At 40.1% G+C, this 15162-nt stretch overlaps 1 protein-coding gene across 15 annotated transcripts in view; it reads left to right on the forward strand.

Moving 5' to 3' along the window:
* Nucleotides 1–15162, forward strand: part of R3HDM1 (R3H domain containing 1) — a 199277-nt gene that overhangs the window by 144508 nt on the left and 39607 nt on the right. For all 15 annotated transcript variants that reach the window (XM_023193775.2, XM_023193781.1, XM_023193782.1 and 12 more), the window contains 2 exons: nt 4277–4431; nt 9012–9163. In XM_023193775.2, the coding sequence (XP_023049543.1) occupies nt 4277–4431; nt 9012–9163 (307 nt within the window). The remainder of the gene's footprint in view (nt 1–4276; nt 4432–9011; nt 9164–15162) is intronic.

Here is a 15162-nt window from a genome sequence, read left to right on the forward strand (position 1 = left end):
CTGTAATTCCAGCTACTCGGCAGGCTGAGGTATGAAAATCACTTAAACCCAGGAGGCGGAGGTTGCGCTGAGCCAAGATGGCGCCACTGCGCTCCAACCTGGCGGACAGAGTAAGACTCTCGCTCTCAAAAAAAAAAAAAAAAAACCTACACAAATCATGAGAGAACAACTAATCAGAAAACGTTTATGTTACCTGCAGAGTTTTATGAAATGTGGCAAAAGAGAATGGACAAAATCGTGAAGGGATTAATAAGATAGATTCTTAGCGAAGGTATTTTTTTAAGTGCTTGGCATTATTATTTTTAATAGCTCCACTGTGTTCAAAAACTCAACCCTGGCTTATTTATGCTACTTCTGAATGAAGCACTGAGATGTTAGTGTTTTTTCTATTTTCACAATCTTTAAAATCTAGAAGTTCCTGGTAGTTCTCATCACTCTTCTATGTGTAAAACTTTTGCTGCTTCTTCAGTATTCTGTTGTACCTTCATCTTCCACTTATCATTTCACATACCATATTCATTCATTATTGATTATTCCCCATTCCTCAAACATATTAACTGTCTTACTTTTTCCAAACCTTTTATTTTTGCTGGAATGAGCTTTTCTTTAAGTCCAAGCCCAAATGTCACTACCTCTATAAATATCAGTCAGGACTAATTTCTTCCTCTTGTTTTCGTAAGACTCTATTTATACTGCTATCCTCATATGGTATGGTGGCTAAAAATGCTTAATTTCAAAGATAGGGACCATGTCATATCTATCTTTATCTAACCCAGATGATGTCCTTTTTACTACCCTTTGTAACAAATGACCAGATGCTGAGATCAACTGTTTTATATTTCATGTCAAATTTTCAAAATGTGCGTGGTGTTTGTAAAGAGTGTAGTGTGTGTGTGTGTTTGTGTGTGTGTGTGTGTGTGTGGCAATTAGTAGGCATGGATATTAAAGGAGATTAGGCTGCATTAAAGAATAAGATACCAGGCCAGTCATGGTGGCTCATGCCTGTAATCCCAGCACTTTGGGAGGCTAAGGTGGGCGGATCACCTGAAGTCAGGAGTTCAGGACCAGCCTGGCCAACATAGTGAAACCCCCATCTCTACTAAAAATACAAAAATTAGCCGGGCATGGCAGTGCGTGCCTGTAGTCCCAGCTACTGGGGAGGCTGAGGCAAGAGAATTGCTTGAACCCAGTAGATGGTGGTTTCAGTGAGCCAAGATTGCACCACTGCACTCCAGCCTGAGCGATAGAGACTGCATCTGAGAAAAAAATAAGATACCATTGGAAATTTACTGATGGAGCTTTCATGATGTAGCCAGGCATGGCGGTGCACATCCATAGTCCTAGCTCCTCAGGAGGCCTAGGTGGAGAGGATCCTTTGAGCCCAGTAGCTCGAGTGTACAGTGAGCTGTGAACATGCCACTGCACTCCAGCCTTGACAACAGAGTAAGACCCTGTCTCTAATAAAACAAAGCTAAAAAACAAATTCCATGACGTAGAGTCCAACTGACCCCACATTAAATCACTATGACATGGCTTCTATAGGTATTTATTGAAAGCATTTTTTGTCTCAGACCTTTTATCATAATAGAGAATTTTAAGCAGGAGACTTCCGAGACGAATCTCAAAAAATTGTTAAATTTAGATAAGTAAAAAGAATCAGACCTGGTACTGTGGCTAACGCCTGTAATCCCAACACTTGGGGACGCCAAGACTGGTGGATCACCTGTGGTCAGGAGTTGGAGACCAGTCTGGCCAATGTGGTGAAACCCCATCTCCAATAAAAATAGAAAAATTAGCCGAGCGTGATGGCATGTGCTTGTAATCCCAGCTGCTTGGGTGGCTGAGGCAGGAGAATCACTTGAACTCGGGAGGTGGAGGCTGAGTGAGCCCAGATCGTGCCAGTGCACTCCAACCTGGGCAACAGAGTGAGACTCCATCTCAGAAAAGAAAAAAAAATCAGAAGCACATTTGCACATAAATTGGCCTTGTTTTTTAAAGCTTTCTTTCGAGGCAACCTACAACCTTGAATATTTCTTCAATAGACTACAAAAGTAATATGCATAACATTTTTAGTTTCTTAGGGGGATATGACTGTTTTAAGTCAAATTATTTTAAGTCAGATTATATTACAGTGAACTCTGCCAGATATATACAGTTTGTTTTCATTTTAGTAGACTATAATTCTGCCAAGTCTGTTTTAAGAAGTTATTATCCCAGTCTATACAGAACCCAAATTCTGATGCTTCTGTAAATGTGTGTATATGTTGAGGTGGCATTTCCAACACAAAAAAAGGTCTCACGTTCACATTTCATTTCCATTCCTGTGTTATTTTTCTAAGGGTGGAAATTTGTCGTTGTATGTTTTAATGGTGTTTGGAATTTGGGGTGTAAATTTGAAATACTTGTCATTTGATGAACTGAAAATAGTGTGAAATGTTAATTGTTAGATTAAAAAGGAAGAAGTTTATTCTGTTCTCTGCCTTTACCTGCCTATAAGTTTAAGTAGTATAGGAAATTCACAAGGAATAAAGGTTTAGCAAACAGCATATTATCAATCACTTTATTACAGATAAGAACTAAAATACACATTTTTTTTGTACAAAGTTAAATTGGTGAGAAGGAAGTCATTGGAAACATGGCCATAAAGTACTGTTGCCATAGAAATAACATCATTTTACAAAAACCCTTCACTGTTAAGGGATTCACTATAACTGAATTTTTCCTCTGGTTTTGTTTTTTTTTTTTCTGTGTTTTGGGTGTTTTTTTGTTTGGTTGGTTGGTTTTGTTTGTTTGTTTTTTGAGACAGGGTCTTATGCTGTCACTTAGGCTAGAGTGTAGTGGTGCTATCTTGTATTTTTTTGTGGAGACAAGATTTGGCCATGTTGCCCAGGCTGGTCTCGAACTTCTGAGCTTACCCACCTCCATCCCCCCAATCCATCCATCTCCCAAAGTGCTGGGATTATAGGTGTGAACCACCACACCTGGCCAAGATTTTTAGTTTCTTAATTTTAATGTGTTGCTTTGTTACAGGATATACTTTGTAGTTAAATTTTTAGAGAAGATGGATGCTAGATTTTATTCAATTGTTGGGTCCTTGAGCAGAATTATTAAGGCTACCAGACAACTACAGTGATGCTGCTGTCTATTATCAGTACTTGAAATTGCCATTTCTGTTGCTTTAGAAATTAGTGAGGATGTAAATGAAAACTGATAACAAAATGTATTTATGGTGTTATCAGGGAAACAATTTCATTGCACTTTAGCTGTTGAAGTCTGTATAGGTGGTGTTCTAGTTCAGTTCATCTTTGTAAAAACTTTTCAATACTCTGAAGCTAGATGATTATTTTTATCTAGTTCTTTAAAAAATAAAAATAAAAAAACTTTGTGGGTAGCATGTAGTAAATTACATGAGTCTTTAGCTAATTAGTATACCTAAAAGAATCCTTTTAGGATCAGGAGACAAAAATACAATTCATATTCACTACTTAGAGCTTATCATTGTAGATTCTTGTTAAGTAAAAAAGTTTACTTGATAAAAGTAAATTTGTGCACTTAACTTACCACTTAAATTACCAACAGTCAGTTTAGTTGTTTGCTTTGTGACCTTGAGCAGATTACTTGGCTTGTTTAATGATCTGTCAAGTGACCTTAATCAAACAGTGAAGAAATAATCTAAAAAATTACTGTATAACTCCATTTGTCTGTGTCTTTGACACATTCAAAAGTGGTTCTCTCCCCTGCTTTTTTTTTAAATCCCCAACAGGAACAGTTTCATGGAAATGGAACCTCTGCAGATGCATAGAGCCCCATGCTTGTGTTAATATTCTGTTGTTACCAACTTGAAATTCTTAATAGTTTTTTTTTGTTGTTTGTTTGTTTGTTTTTGTTTTTGTTTTTAACAAGGGGCCCTACATATTTTCCATTTACTCTGGGCTCATGTTATGTAGCAGCTCCTGGTCCTGAGAAACTAGTTGTCATAATAGATTGCAGTATGCCCTGAATAGTAATTGTTCTATGTTATCTAAGTGTGTGACTCTATAATCTTTGCAATTGTAGAAGAAATCTTTGTAGGCAGATTTCATTTCAATATATTTTAGTGAGGGAATGTAGGTAACTTGGGCTAAAATGTTATTTCATAATAGATGGTTTTAGGGCTTTAACCATGTAATCAAAATTTTAGCATTTTAGAGCATAAAAGTACTTGCTTAAATTTTTTTTTTAATCTTATTAGATGAAATGAATTCAGAGCAGGATTTAACTCCTTGTGCCATTACAGGTTATCAAGTTATACCCAACCAGCAGCAAAACTACCAAGGAATAGTTGGAGTTCAGCAACCCCAGAGTCAGAGCCTAGTCAGTGGCCAACCCAACAGCATTGGAAATCAGATTCAAGGAGTGGTCATCCCCTATACTTCAGTGCCAACATATCAGGTACGTTGTCTCTTTTATGTACTTTGGGTAGAGATGATTTTGAATAAATTAAGTGCACAACTACAATACATCTTCTATGCTCTCCTTTTAATACAGGAAAAACACTTCTGTAATATACAACTTTATAGTCTTAAGAGTTTTATTAGTCATAGCAGCTTTGTTTTATCCTCATTTTATTGCATTATTCATTTATTAATGTTTAAGATCTGAAACACATGGGTATTGGCAAGTAAATATTGTCTGGCATTGTCTTATGTTTCCAGCAATACAGGTAGATGAGCAAATGTCTTATTCTATTCCTCAGCTCTTTAGAAAGTCCTCATTGCTGGGAGAGAGAAATAGGAGGGAAAATAGAAGTTGGCAGTCGGTATTTGAAATAGAGATACAGTATATACCTTGAATCTGTAGTTACAGAATAGGAAAATATGTGCAGTTTCCTGTGCTGTGACTGATTTTTCTCCTTCCTCTCCATCCCAAAAAGCAATGATATGTCTCATATTTTAAAATGTTACAGATTTTAGGCCAGGCACAGTGACTCACACCTGTAATCCCAGCATTTTGAGAGGCATAGGCAGGCAGATTACTTGAGGTCAAGAGTTTGAGGTCAGCTTGGCCAACATGGTGAAACCCTGTTTCTACTAAAAATATAAAAAATAGCTGGGCAAGGTAACGGGGCCTATAATTCCAGCTACTTGGGAGGCTGAAGCAGGAGAATTGCAAATAAAAACAAAATGTTACAGATATTAATTTATAGTTCTAAAGCAGAAATACCTATTATTTCATGAATAAGCACGTGTCTTCAATATAATATGACACATTTTTCAAAAATTTGTTTTACCTTCCTTTATCTTTATGGAGTAACTTGCAAGAGGGTTTATTTTATTAGCCTCATTGTTTTTCATAGCTGAGTCTGATTTTAAGAACTCCAGGCCAGGACCAGGTGCGGTGGCTCATGCCTGTTAATCCTAGCACTTTGGGAGGCCAAGGTGGCTGGATCACTTGAGGTCAGGAGTGTGAGACCATCCTGGCCAACATAGTGAAACCCCATTTCTATGAAAAATACAAAAATTAGCCAGGCATGGTGGCAGGCGCCTGTAATGTCAGCTACTCAGAAGGCTGAGGCAGGAGAATCACTTGAACCCGGGAGGCAAAGGTTGCAGTGAGCTGAGATTGCGTCCCTGCATTCCGATTGCGCCACTGCATTCCGATTGCGCCACTGCATTCCGGGCTGGGTGACAGAGAGAGACTCAGTCACAAAAAAAGAGAGAGAGCGAGAACTCCAAAGACCACTTTCATTTGTCTCAACAAGGAGAGAATAGCTTAGTTGGGAAGATGGGGAATAGCCTAGTTGGGAAGATAAAATACATAAAATATATGTATTTACACATGTAAACAGATTGGTGATAGTGTACAGATTAGTAACTGAGAGGATCAGCATGAAATACAGCAATGAACAGGTTAAGGACTTGATTTGAAGCCTTCTGGAAAGTTAGAAACCTTTAGCTCTTCAAAGAAAATGATGGGCATAAATTGGTTAAGAGGACATTCTGAGAATGAAGAAGAGTATAAGCAAAGGTGCAAGCATATTCCATATAATTTCAGAAAGTTGAAATTAAAGTGTGAAATGTGAGATTGTCAAATGTTGTTGAGCCCCAAGTGTATGTCCAATTTTGAGGACCCTTGACCGTAGAACACATCTACAAAAGAAAGAAAAGATACATCATGAAAAGTGGGTTTTCCATCTTCTTTTTCTCTCACATCCCCCATGCTTCTGACCCCTTATCCTCCATCCTTGAGCCTAGGCACATGAGCCTGCCCTTTGTCTGTTTCCCCATAGTTAAGCATTAAACAGGATTGGCACCAAGCCAGAAGCCTTCCCTCCTGAAAGACTCTGGTTATACTATCTAACCCAATACAGAGTTGAGCATATAAGATCTGCCCTTAATCTTTGGGGGCTTACATCTAGTAAGAGAAATGTCATTTTTAAACAAATTACAGCCTAATTATTCAAAAATTGGCTGGGTATTGAAACCATTCCAGAGCTAAGGTAGTGGTCATAATTTCTACAGCATACATTTTTACATTTTAACATTATTTTCTCATTGTATTTAATGTAATTCTCACATTGGCTCAATGATTGTAGGAAGTATTGCTCTGGCCAGCTATCAATAATAGTCATCTGCTTTAAAGTATGACTCCTACTACATTTGGTAATCAAGCTGGGTAGTGATAAACTGTCATCTAAAAAGTAAGCCAGAAAAGTCATCTGTTCTACACCTCCTGAGCCAGAAGATATGGATTTGAACTCTGACTTTCCCTCTAGTGTATTCTATGCCTGTACATCTTTCTAATAGTGGTCGCTTGCTCACTCTATCTCGCTCGCTCGCTCTCCTTCTCTCTCCCCCTTCCTTCCTCCCTCCTTCTCTTTGTTTTTGAGACAGAGTCTTGTTCTGTCACCCAGGCTGGAGTGCAGTGGTGCGATCTTGGCTCACTACAACCTCTGCCTCCCAGGCTCAAGTGATTCTCTTGCTTCAGCCTCCCAAGTAGCTGGGATTACTGGCTAATTTTTGTATTTTTAGTAGAGACGGTGTTTCACCATGTTGGCCAGGCTGGTCTGGAACTCCTGACCTCAAGTGATCTACCCTCCTCAGCCTCCCAAAGTGCTGGGATTACAGGCATGAGCCACATGCACCCGGCCAATCATTACCTTTTAAATCATAGAGCCAGGTATAGAGAACAGTGAAATGATTCTGGAACTGAGTTTCTGGAGCCACAGGGTTTGAATTCTGACTTTTCTACTTACTAATCCAAAGTCTTACAGCTAGTAAGTGGGAAAGTCAGGATTCAAACTCATGCCCTCCATCTACCCATCTATAAAATAGATGATAAAAGTACCTTCAGGCTGGGTGCAGTGGTTCAATCCCAGCACTGTGGGAGGCCGAGGTGGGCAGATCACCTGACGTCAGGAGTTTGAGACCAGCCTGGCCAACATGGTGAAACTCCATCTCTACTAAAAAATACTTTCTTAGGTTGTTCAGAAGCCTTAATGAGATAATACACATAAAGCACTTAGAACTTAAAACATGGCAGTAAATACCCAATAATGTTAACCCTCCTATCATTACTATTACTAACGTCATCATCATCAGTGGTTATAGTGGTTACATTGGCTTTTTTTATGAAACAGAGTCTCACTCTGTCACCTAGGCTAGAGTGCAGTGGCCCAATCTCGACTCACTGCAACCTCTGCCTCTTGGTTCAAGCAATTCTTGTACCTCAGCCTCCTGAGTAACTGGGATTACAGGCACGCACCACCACTCCCGGCTAATTTTTGTATTTTAGCAGAGACGGGGTTTCACCATGTTGTTCAGGATGGCCTCGAACTCCTGAGCTCAGGCAGTCTGCCCACCTTAGCCTTCCAAAGTGCTGGGATTATAGGTGTGAGCCACCGCGCCCAGCCCGGCTTTCTTTCTTTTTTTTTTAAATAAAGATCCTTCAAGCCATTGAATATATATTGGCTTTATTTAACAAAATCAGTGTAATCAAACTCTAATATTGTGGTACATTTGTAAATTAAGAACCTTTTATGCCTGTGTTGTTTCTATCTTAGAAACTGTAGAAACTAGAGAGTGGCAATACAGAATTGTGTTCATGTGATTTCATTTAGATGATATAGAAAACAGAATTGAAAGATACACTGTTTACTGAATGCCTACTATACTAGATCCTTTAGTTGTGCTATCTCATAATAGAAATAATACCTCCTTTGTAATGGAGGTGGTGTTTCCATTTTTTCTGGTAAGAAGCTAAGGAGCCTCAGAATAGTCACTTGTCCAATATCACATAGATAGATGGCTGATATCACATGTAGGTACCTTAAGCTCCAAAGCTCTCACTTTTTCTAATCCATTGCATCTCACTGCCATCCTCCCTGATTTTTACTTAGTTAGTTCTACCTGAGGTAAACTGTGTTACTCTTTCTATATCAAATGCCCATCCTTATGTGGAAAGTTTCTTTTTCATAATTTAACCTTTTCATAATTCAGTGCATCCAGCCTACAGTACGTACATTTACAAATGCTAGCCAGAAGCAATAGCTAACATAATAAAGTGGTAATGCTGTGGCTGACAGGAAAGCCTGTTGGCAGTGTTAGCTTATTTCTGACTGTTCATGCTTTAAAAGTTTATGGAGGCTGCTGGGCACAGTGGCTCACGCCTGTAATCCCAGCACTTTGGGAAGCCAAGGGCGGATCACTTGAGGTCAGAAGTTCGAGACCAGCCTGACCAACGTGGGGAAACCCCATCTCTACTATATAACAGGTGTTTAAATACAAAAATTAGCTGGGCATGGTGGCACATGCCTGTAGTCCCAGCTACTCAGGAGGCTGAGGGAGGAGAATTGCTTCAACCTAGGAGGCAGAGTTTACAGTGAGCCAAGACTGCACCAGTACACTCCAGCCTGGGCAACAGAGCAAGACTTCATCTCAAAAAAAATAAAGTTTATGGAGGTTGAAAACATAAACATTTGCAAGCCTTTGAAAAAAAACCTTTTTCTTTTGAAATTGTCTTTCAAATTTTAGGTTTCACTGCCTCAAGGTTCTCAAGGAATTCCCCATCAGACTTATCAACAGCCTGTTATGTTCCCTAATCAGTCTAATCAAGGATCTATGCCCACAACGGGAATGCCTGTTTACTATAGTGTCATTCCACCTGGTCAACAAAATAATTTAAGGTGAGTATGACTAAGTAACCTAATCTTCCAGCTTCTTGTTTACCAGGATTATGGTCTGTTGCTAGTTTTGAAGTTGACTAAGGGGCATTACTTGAGACCATTGTCTAATGTAGAATAGAAAAAAACTATAATACAATATACTTTTTAAAATATTTCTTCCAGCCGGGTATGGTGGCTCATGCCTGTAATCCCAGCACTTTGGGAGGCCAAGGCTGGTGGATCACCTGAGGTCAGGTGTTCAAGACCAGCCTGGCCAACATGGTGAAACCCCGTCTCTACTAGTAAAACAAAAGTTAGCTGGGCGAGGTGGCGTACGCCTGTAATCCCAACTGCTCAGGAGGCTAAGGCAGGAGAATCGTTTGAACCTGGGAGGCAGAGGTTGTAGTGAGCCAAGATTGCACTGTTGCACTGTAGCCTGGGCAACAAGAGTGAACTTCTGTCTCTAAAAAATACATGTGTATTTCTTTCAGTAAAATCATTACAAGGAAAGCAGTCCATATAAAACCTAAAGGCAAGTCAAATCTCTCTTGTGCCCAAAAATTAGTCCAATCTTCTGTTACTCACACAAATGGAGTAACAGTTGGCCATAGACTTCGGAGATGGGAGTGTAATATTTAAAGTTTTTATAGGGGTCTGGAAAAATTGTATTTCCTGTGTATAACTTGAGCAGTGAAATATCTTGCTGAAATATTTCAGGCTTTGGGAAGCTTATTTTTCATCAGTAAGGGGAGGGAAGGCATATAAGAGAAGTAAATGATAGTAGTTCTATATTAAAGCAAGTTATGAAGTATTCCATAAGCAGGAATGTCTCTGACAAGCCATGTTTTGAAAATACTAATCTTTCATTGAATTGAGTCCCTTTAGTTCATTGTTCAGAATGTATTACCAAACCATTGTTCATTTATTCTCGTGGCATCCCTGTGTTACCAACCAAGTCCATTCTGCCTGCATATAGCAAGCCAATCACTGTGACAGTGGGTTTTGCAAAAGAGAAAAGATTTTATTCACAAGGCTGCTTGTGAAAGGAGATGGGAGAACAAATCTCAAATCTGCCTCTGAAAATAGGGCTTGTGGGTACTTAGGGAACAGAAAGTAGGGTGGTCTAAAGTGTGAGAAAATGTGATAGGTGGGTAGGAAAGGTGATTGGCAGATTGGAAAGATGAGGTAGTTGGGGTTTCTGCACAAGCATAATCAAGCTACATGGTTCTTCATAGGACGTGTGTGGAGAAAATGGGGTTAGCATGATCTGAAGGTGGAGTTTTAGGCCCTCTGATGCCAAAAGGTTACTCTCTGGGCACCTGTGCAGGCCTAGTTGAAGGGTTTGTGATGATCTCAACCAGCTTGGATTGGACATGAGTTGCCCCCTGGATCCTGAAAAACAGCTTTAAACACCTGTTATATAGTTAACCACAATCAGAAATGTTATCTGTAAGGAAAATGGTGGGAGTTTAGTTATATATTGCTTGGCCACGTGACTTGCTAGTGGGAGTTTTAAGATTAGCTAAAAGTATTGATTAAAAGCAAGCAAAGCCAGTTAAGTTTGGCAGGCTGATTAGGTTAGCCCTCTGTTTCACCTGGGAGGTTGCCAGAGGGGCAGCTGTTCTCCTTTAAAGAATGGGGGCCTAAGTTACCATCACTTGTAAGAGGTTTTTAGGTCAGGGGCGGTGACTCACACCTGTAATCCCAGCACTTTGGGAGGCAGAGGCGGGTGGATCACTGGAGGTCAGGAGTTCAAGACCAGCCTAGCCAACATGGTGAAACCCCCTCTCTACTAAAAATACAAAAAATTAGGCCGGGCGCGGTGGCTCACGCCTGTAATCCCAGCACTTTGCAGGGCCAAGGCGGGCGGATCACGAGGTCAGGAGATCCAGACCATCCTGGCTAACACAGTGAAACCCCGTCTCTACTAAAACTACAAAAAAAAAAAAGAAATAGCCGGGCGAGGTGGCGGGCGCCTGTAGTCCCAGCTACACGGGAGGCTGAGGCAGGAGAATGGCGTGAACCCAGGGGGCGGAGCTTGCAGTGAGCAGAGATTGCGCCACTGCACTCCAGCCTGGGCGACAGAGCGAGACTCCATCTCAAAAAAAAAAAATTAGCCAGGCATGTTGGTAGGCACCTGTAATCCCAGCTACTCAGGAGGCTGAGGCAGAGGTTACAGTGAGCCAAGATGGCGCCATTGCACTCCAGCCTGGGCAACAAGAGCGAAACTCTGTTGCAAAAAAAAAATAAGTTGTTATCATTCAGTTATGGTTACAGATGGTATTTGGGGGTGGAGAAGGGATTGACATACTTTGTTGCACTAGAAAAGGGGGGCTTGGTTCTGAGTTTATCAGAACTCACCCTCCCCCAAGAGGAACTCACATATTTTCCCTCTCCTTCCATCTTTATGGCTGCCAGTGTTTCAGTGCATGATAGAGGAGGCCCAGGCTTTTTTTTTTTTTTTGAGACAGAGTCTAGCTCTGTTGCCCAGGCTGGAGTGCAGTGGTGCAAGCTGTGCTCACTGCACGCTCTGCATCCCGGGTTCAGGTGATTCTCCTGCCTCAGCCTCCCAAGTATCTGGGATTACAGGTATGCGCTACCATGCCCCACTAATTTTTTTTGTTTTTTTTTTTTTTTTAATAGAGATGGGGTTTTACCATGTTGGCCAGACTGGTCTCGAACTCCTGACCTCAAGTTATCTGCCCGGGTAGACCTCCCAAAGTGCTGGGATTACAGGTGTGAACCACCATGCCCAGCCTGGCCCAGGCTTCTTAAATGGCACATTGATTGTGAATCTCTCAGGCAACCTTGCAATTTTATATCTTATTGAGTCCCAGCTCCTTTGAGGCAAAACCACTACACAATGAAAATAGAAATATGTACTTCATTAAATTTCCCATTTGTTGTATGAGTTTAAATTTTATAAATAAGGAAAAAATACTCCGAATCTGAGTTTTTTACCCTGATAAATCTAAGTTTGGGATCTAGAAGGCCAGTTCAGTTTCCAAACTGTCAGAGGCAAAAATCTGTGCTAAAGTAGGGTGAAATGAGGAGTGAGGAAATTCATGAATTATCTACTTTTTGAACAAAAGTTTAATTTTTTATTTATCAGAGAATACCACCAAAGTTATCACTTCTGTGTGAGGCAGAGGCTGAGAGATGGGTACTCAGTCATCCTTTGTAGGCCTGCATACTGGGAAGAAGGGCTTTCATGCGGGAAGGGTATCAAGCCTATAAGAACCTATTTAAGACGGCTTAGGCTTTCACACTTTTTCACGTTTGTTAGACTTGTCAGTCCCTTGAAACAGAAAAGATTTTGTGTGCTTGACTTGTGAGAGAGCTGGCCATAAGAGTGTGGATACAGGTGAGAGAGCATAATTATGTTCCTGCCTCTATAGTGAGCCTTATTTTAAAGGTAAGGGCAGAATCCAAAAGCTGTCAAATGGGTGCTGATGAGTACACTTTGGAAGCATCCTTGGTTTTAGTCCCTGGGCCTGCTTCGCAAAGAAAATAAAAAATTTGAAGAGCTAGCCTTGGCCTGAGGGATAGCCTAGAGCACAGAAATTAAAAGATAGATGAGATTCTCCAACAACCTCCAATGTGAATCTTGATTAAAAGTCTTTGGTGCTGGGCACGGTGACTCATGCCTGTAATCCCAGCACTTTGGGAGGCTGAGGCAGGTGGATCAGTTGAGGTCAGGAATTCAAGACCAGTCTGGCCAACATGGTGAAACTTCAACTCTACTAAAAATACAAAAATTAGCCAGGCATAGTGGCAAGCACCTGTAATCCCAGCTACTCGGGAGGCTGAGGCAGGAGAATCACTTGAACCTGGGAGACAGAGGTTGCAGTGAGCTCAGATTGCACCACAGCACTTCAGCCTGGGCAACAGAAGGAGACTCAGCCTCAAAAAAATACAATAAAAAAGAGTCTTTGGAATTACCCACAGCTTAGTGCTGTGACTCATATGAGGCAGATAAACTTGAAATAAGATAGGTGTAAGCTGACAGTAGTGATTGGTTACCATGTGACAAACTAGCATTGATCTGTTCTAGGTATAGAGTGCCAATGTGAGAAATTGAATGGGTTGTACATGAAGCAGAGAATGTGTATTCTCTCAGATCCTATCTTGGTACGTTTTGGACTAGTTACTTGGTAGGAAGTCAAGTCATGTACAGAAATAATTAAAGATCTCTGACTGGCTGCAGTGGCTCACACCTGTAATCCCTGCGCTTTGGGAGGCCAAGGCAGGCGGATCACTTGAAGTCAGGAGTTTGAGACCAGCTAGCCAACATGGTGAGACCCTGTCTCCACTAAAAATACGAAAACTAGCTAGGCGCAGTGGTGGTTGCCTGTAATCCCAGCTACTCGGGAGGCTGAGGCAGGAGAATCACTTGAACCTGGGAGGTGGAGGTTGTAGTGAGCCAAGATCATGCCACTGCACTTCAGCCTGGGCAGCAGAGTGAGACCCCATCTCAAAAAAAAGAAAAAAAAAAACAACACAGAATTCATTAAAGATCTCTTTGGGTGGAAAACAAAAATCGTAATTAACTGATTAATTTTTTAAAACATAGCAGCATTCTTCACAGAAAATGTCATTTCTGCTTCTGGGCAATATTTAATAGACAAATCACCATAATATTTCAAGTTTACTTGGAACTATCACTTAAAATGTCAACTATTGGTAATTTTTATTAATCAGATAGTTGAATTACCACCCAAGGGCTAATGAATAGAAGCAATTCAGAAATCTAGACTTAGTGGCTTATATAAATTACATTTTATCCTGCATATTTCAGTATATTTACATGAAAAGCAGGGGTTGATCTAATTACTGAAGCACCAGCTGGGTGTGGTGGCTGGGCAACAGAGTGATACTCTGTCTCATAAATAAATACATATATACATACATACATACATACTCAAGCACCTGGAACAGGGCCTGGCATTAAAGTCAGAGCTTGGTAAATCTATACTGAATGAACATATTTCTTAAATGTCAGAGGTCAGCTTGCACATGTGTATATGTACATAGACATCATTAACTGTTGGCCTCAATTTTATTTTGTTTCTGTAACCTCTCTATGCTTTTTAAATTTTTCATCAATTTTTTTTTATTTACAAAACAAATAATGCTGTTAATATAAGTGAAGCAATACAGAGATGTGTAAAGGGAAAGGTAATCATCATGTCTACTCCACCCCCCATCCCCAGGTAACCAGCATTCACAGGTGCCTAGGCGTCAGGGTGAGACTGTCTCAAAAAATACATAAAAGAAAATAGTCAAACTTGTAGAAGCAGAGTAGAGTGATCGTTGCCAGGGTCTGCAGGGAGGGGGAAGTGGAGAGTTACTCTTCAGTGGATATAACATTTCTTTTATGCAAGATGAATGAACTGTGGAGATCTGCTATACTACATTTTGCTTATAGTCATACTGTGTTGTACTCTTGAAATGTATTAAAAGGGTAGATCTAATGTTTAAAACAAACAGAAAAAGATAAATGGTTATGGTGTCTTTGAGGGATTTGTGACATCCGTTTTAATAGTTCACATGCCTTTAGCACTTACCTGGTTCTGAGCTCTGTTCCAGATCATTGTGAGTGGATACTTTTCCAAAAAGCAAGTATGAAAGCTGGAAGAAACCATACAGAATCATTAGTTTATCCTTAAAGCAACAAATATTTTTATTTTGGCTGTTACTCCCAGTTAGACTAAATGTAGTAAGATGTGTACTTTTTAGTGTGACTTTTTTCCTGATTAATATGTTTTCTGTGTAACATGAATCTACGTCATTGTTCTTTTCTGGCTTGTCAAGCCAATACTTTTTCAAAGACACTACCTTTTTTGGTTTAAGAAAAGTTATCTTTTTGTTTACCTCACTGAATTTGAAGTCTACATTTTTACAAGAACACTTAGCTGAGAAATGAAAAATAAATCACATTAATTTTCAGAGTTACATAAAGAAAATTATGTGTAGCAGATTCTCAATATTTGTAGACTTTGTATTTGCAAATTTGCCTA

This window comes from Piliocolobus tephrosceles, chromosome 11 (assembly GCF_002776525.5).
Source record: "Piliocolobus tephrosceles isolate RC106 chromosome 11, ASM277652v3, whole genome shotgun sequence".
NCBI classification, from domain to species: domain Eukaryota; kingdom Metazoa; phylum Chordata; class Mammalia; order Primates; family Cercopithecidae; genus Piliocolobus; species Piliocolobus tephrosceles.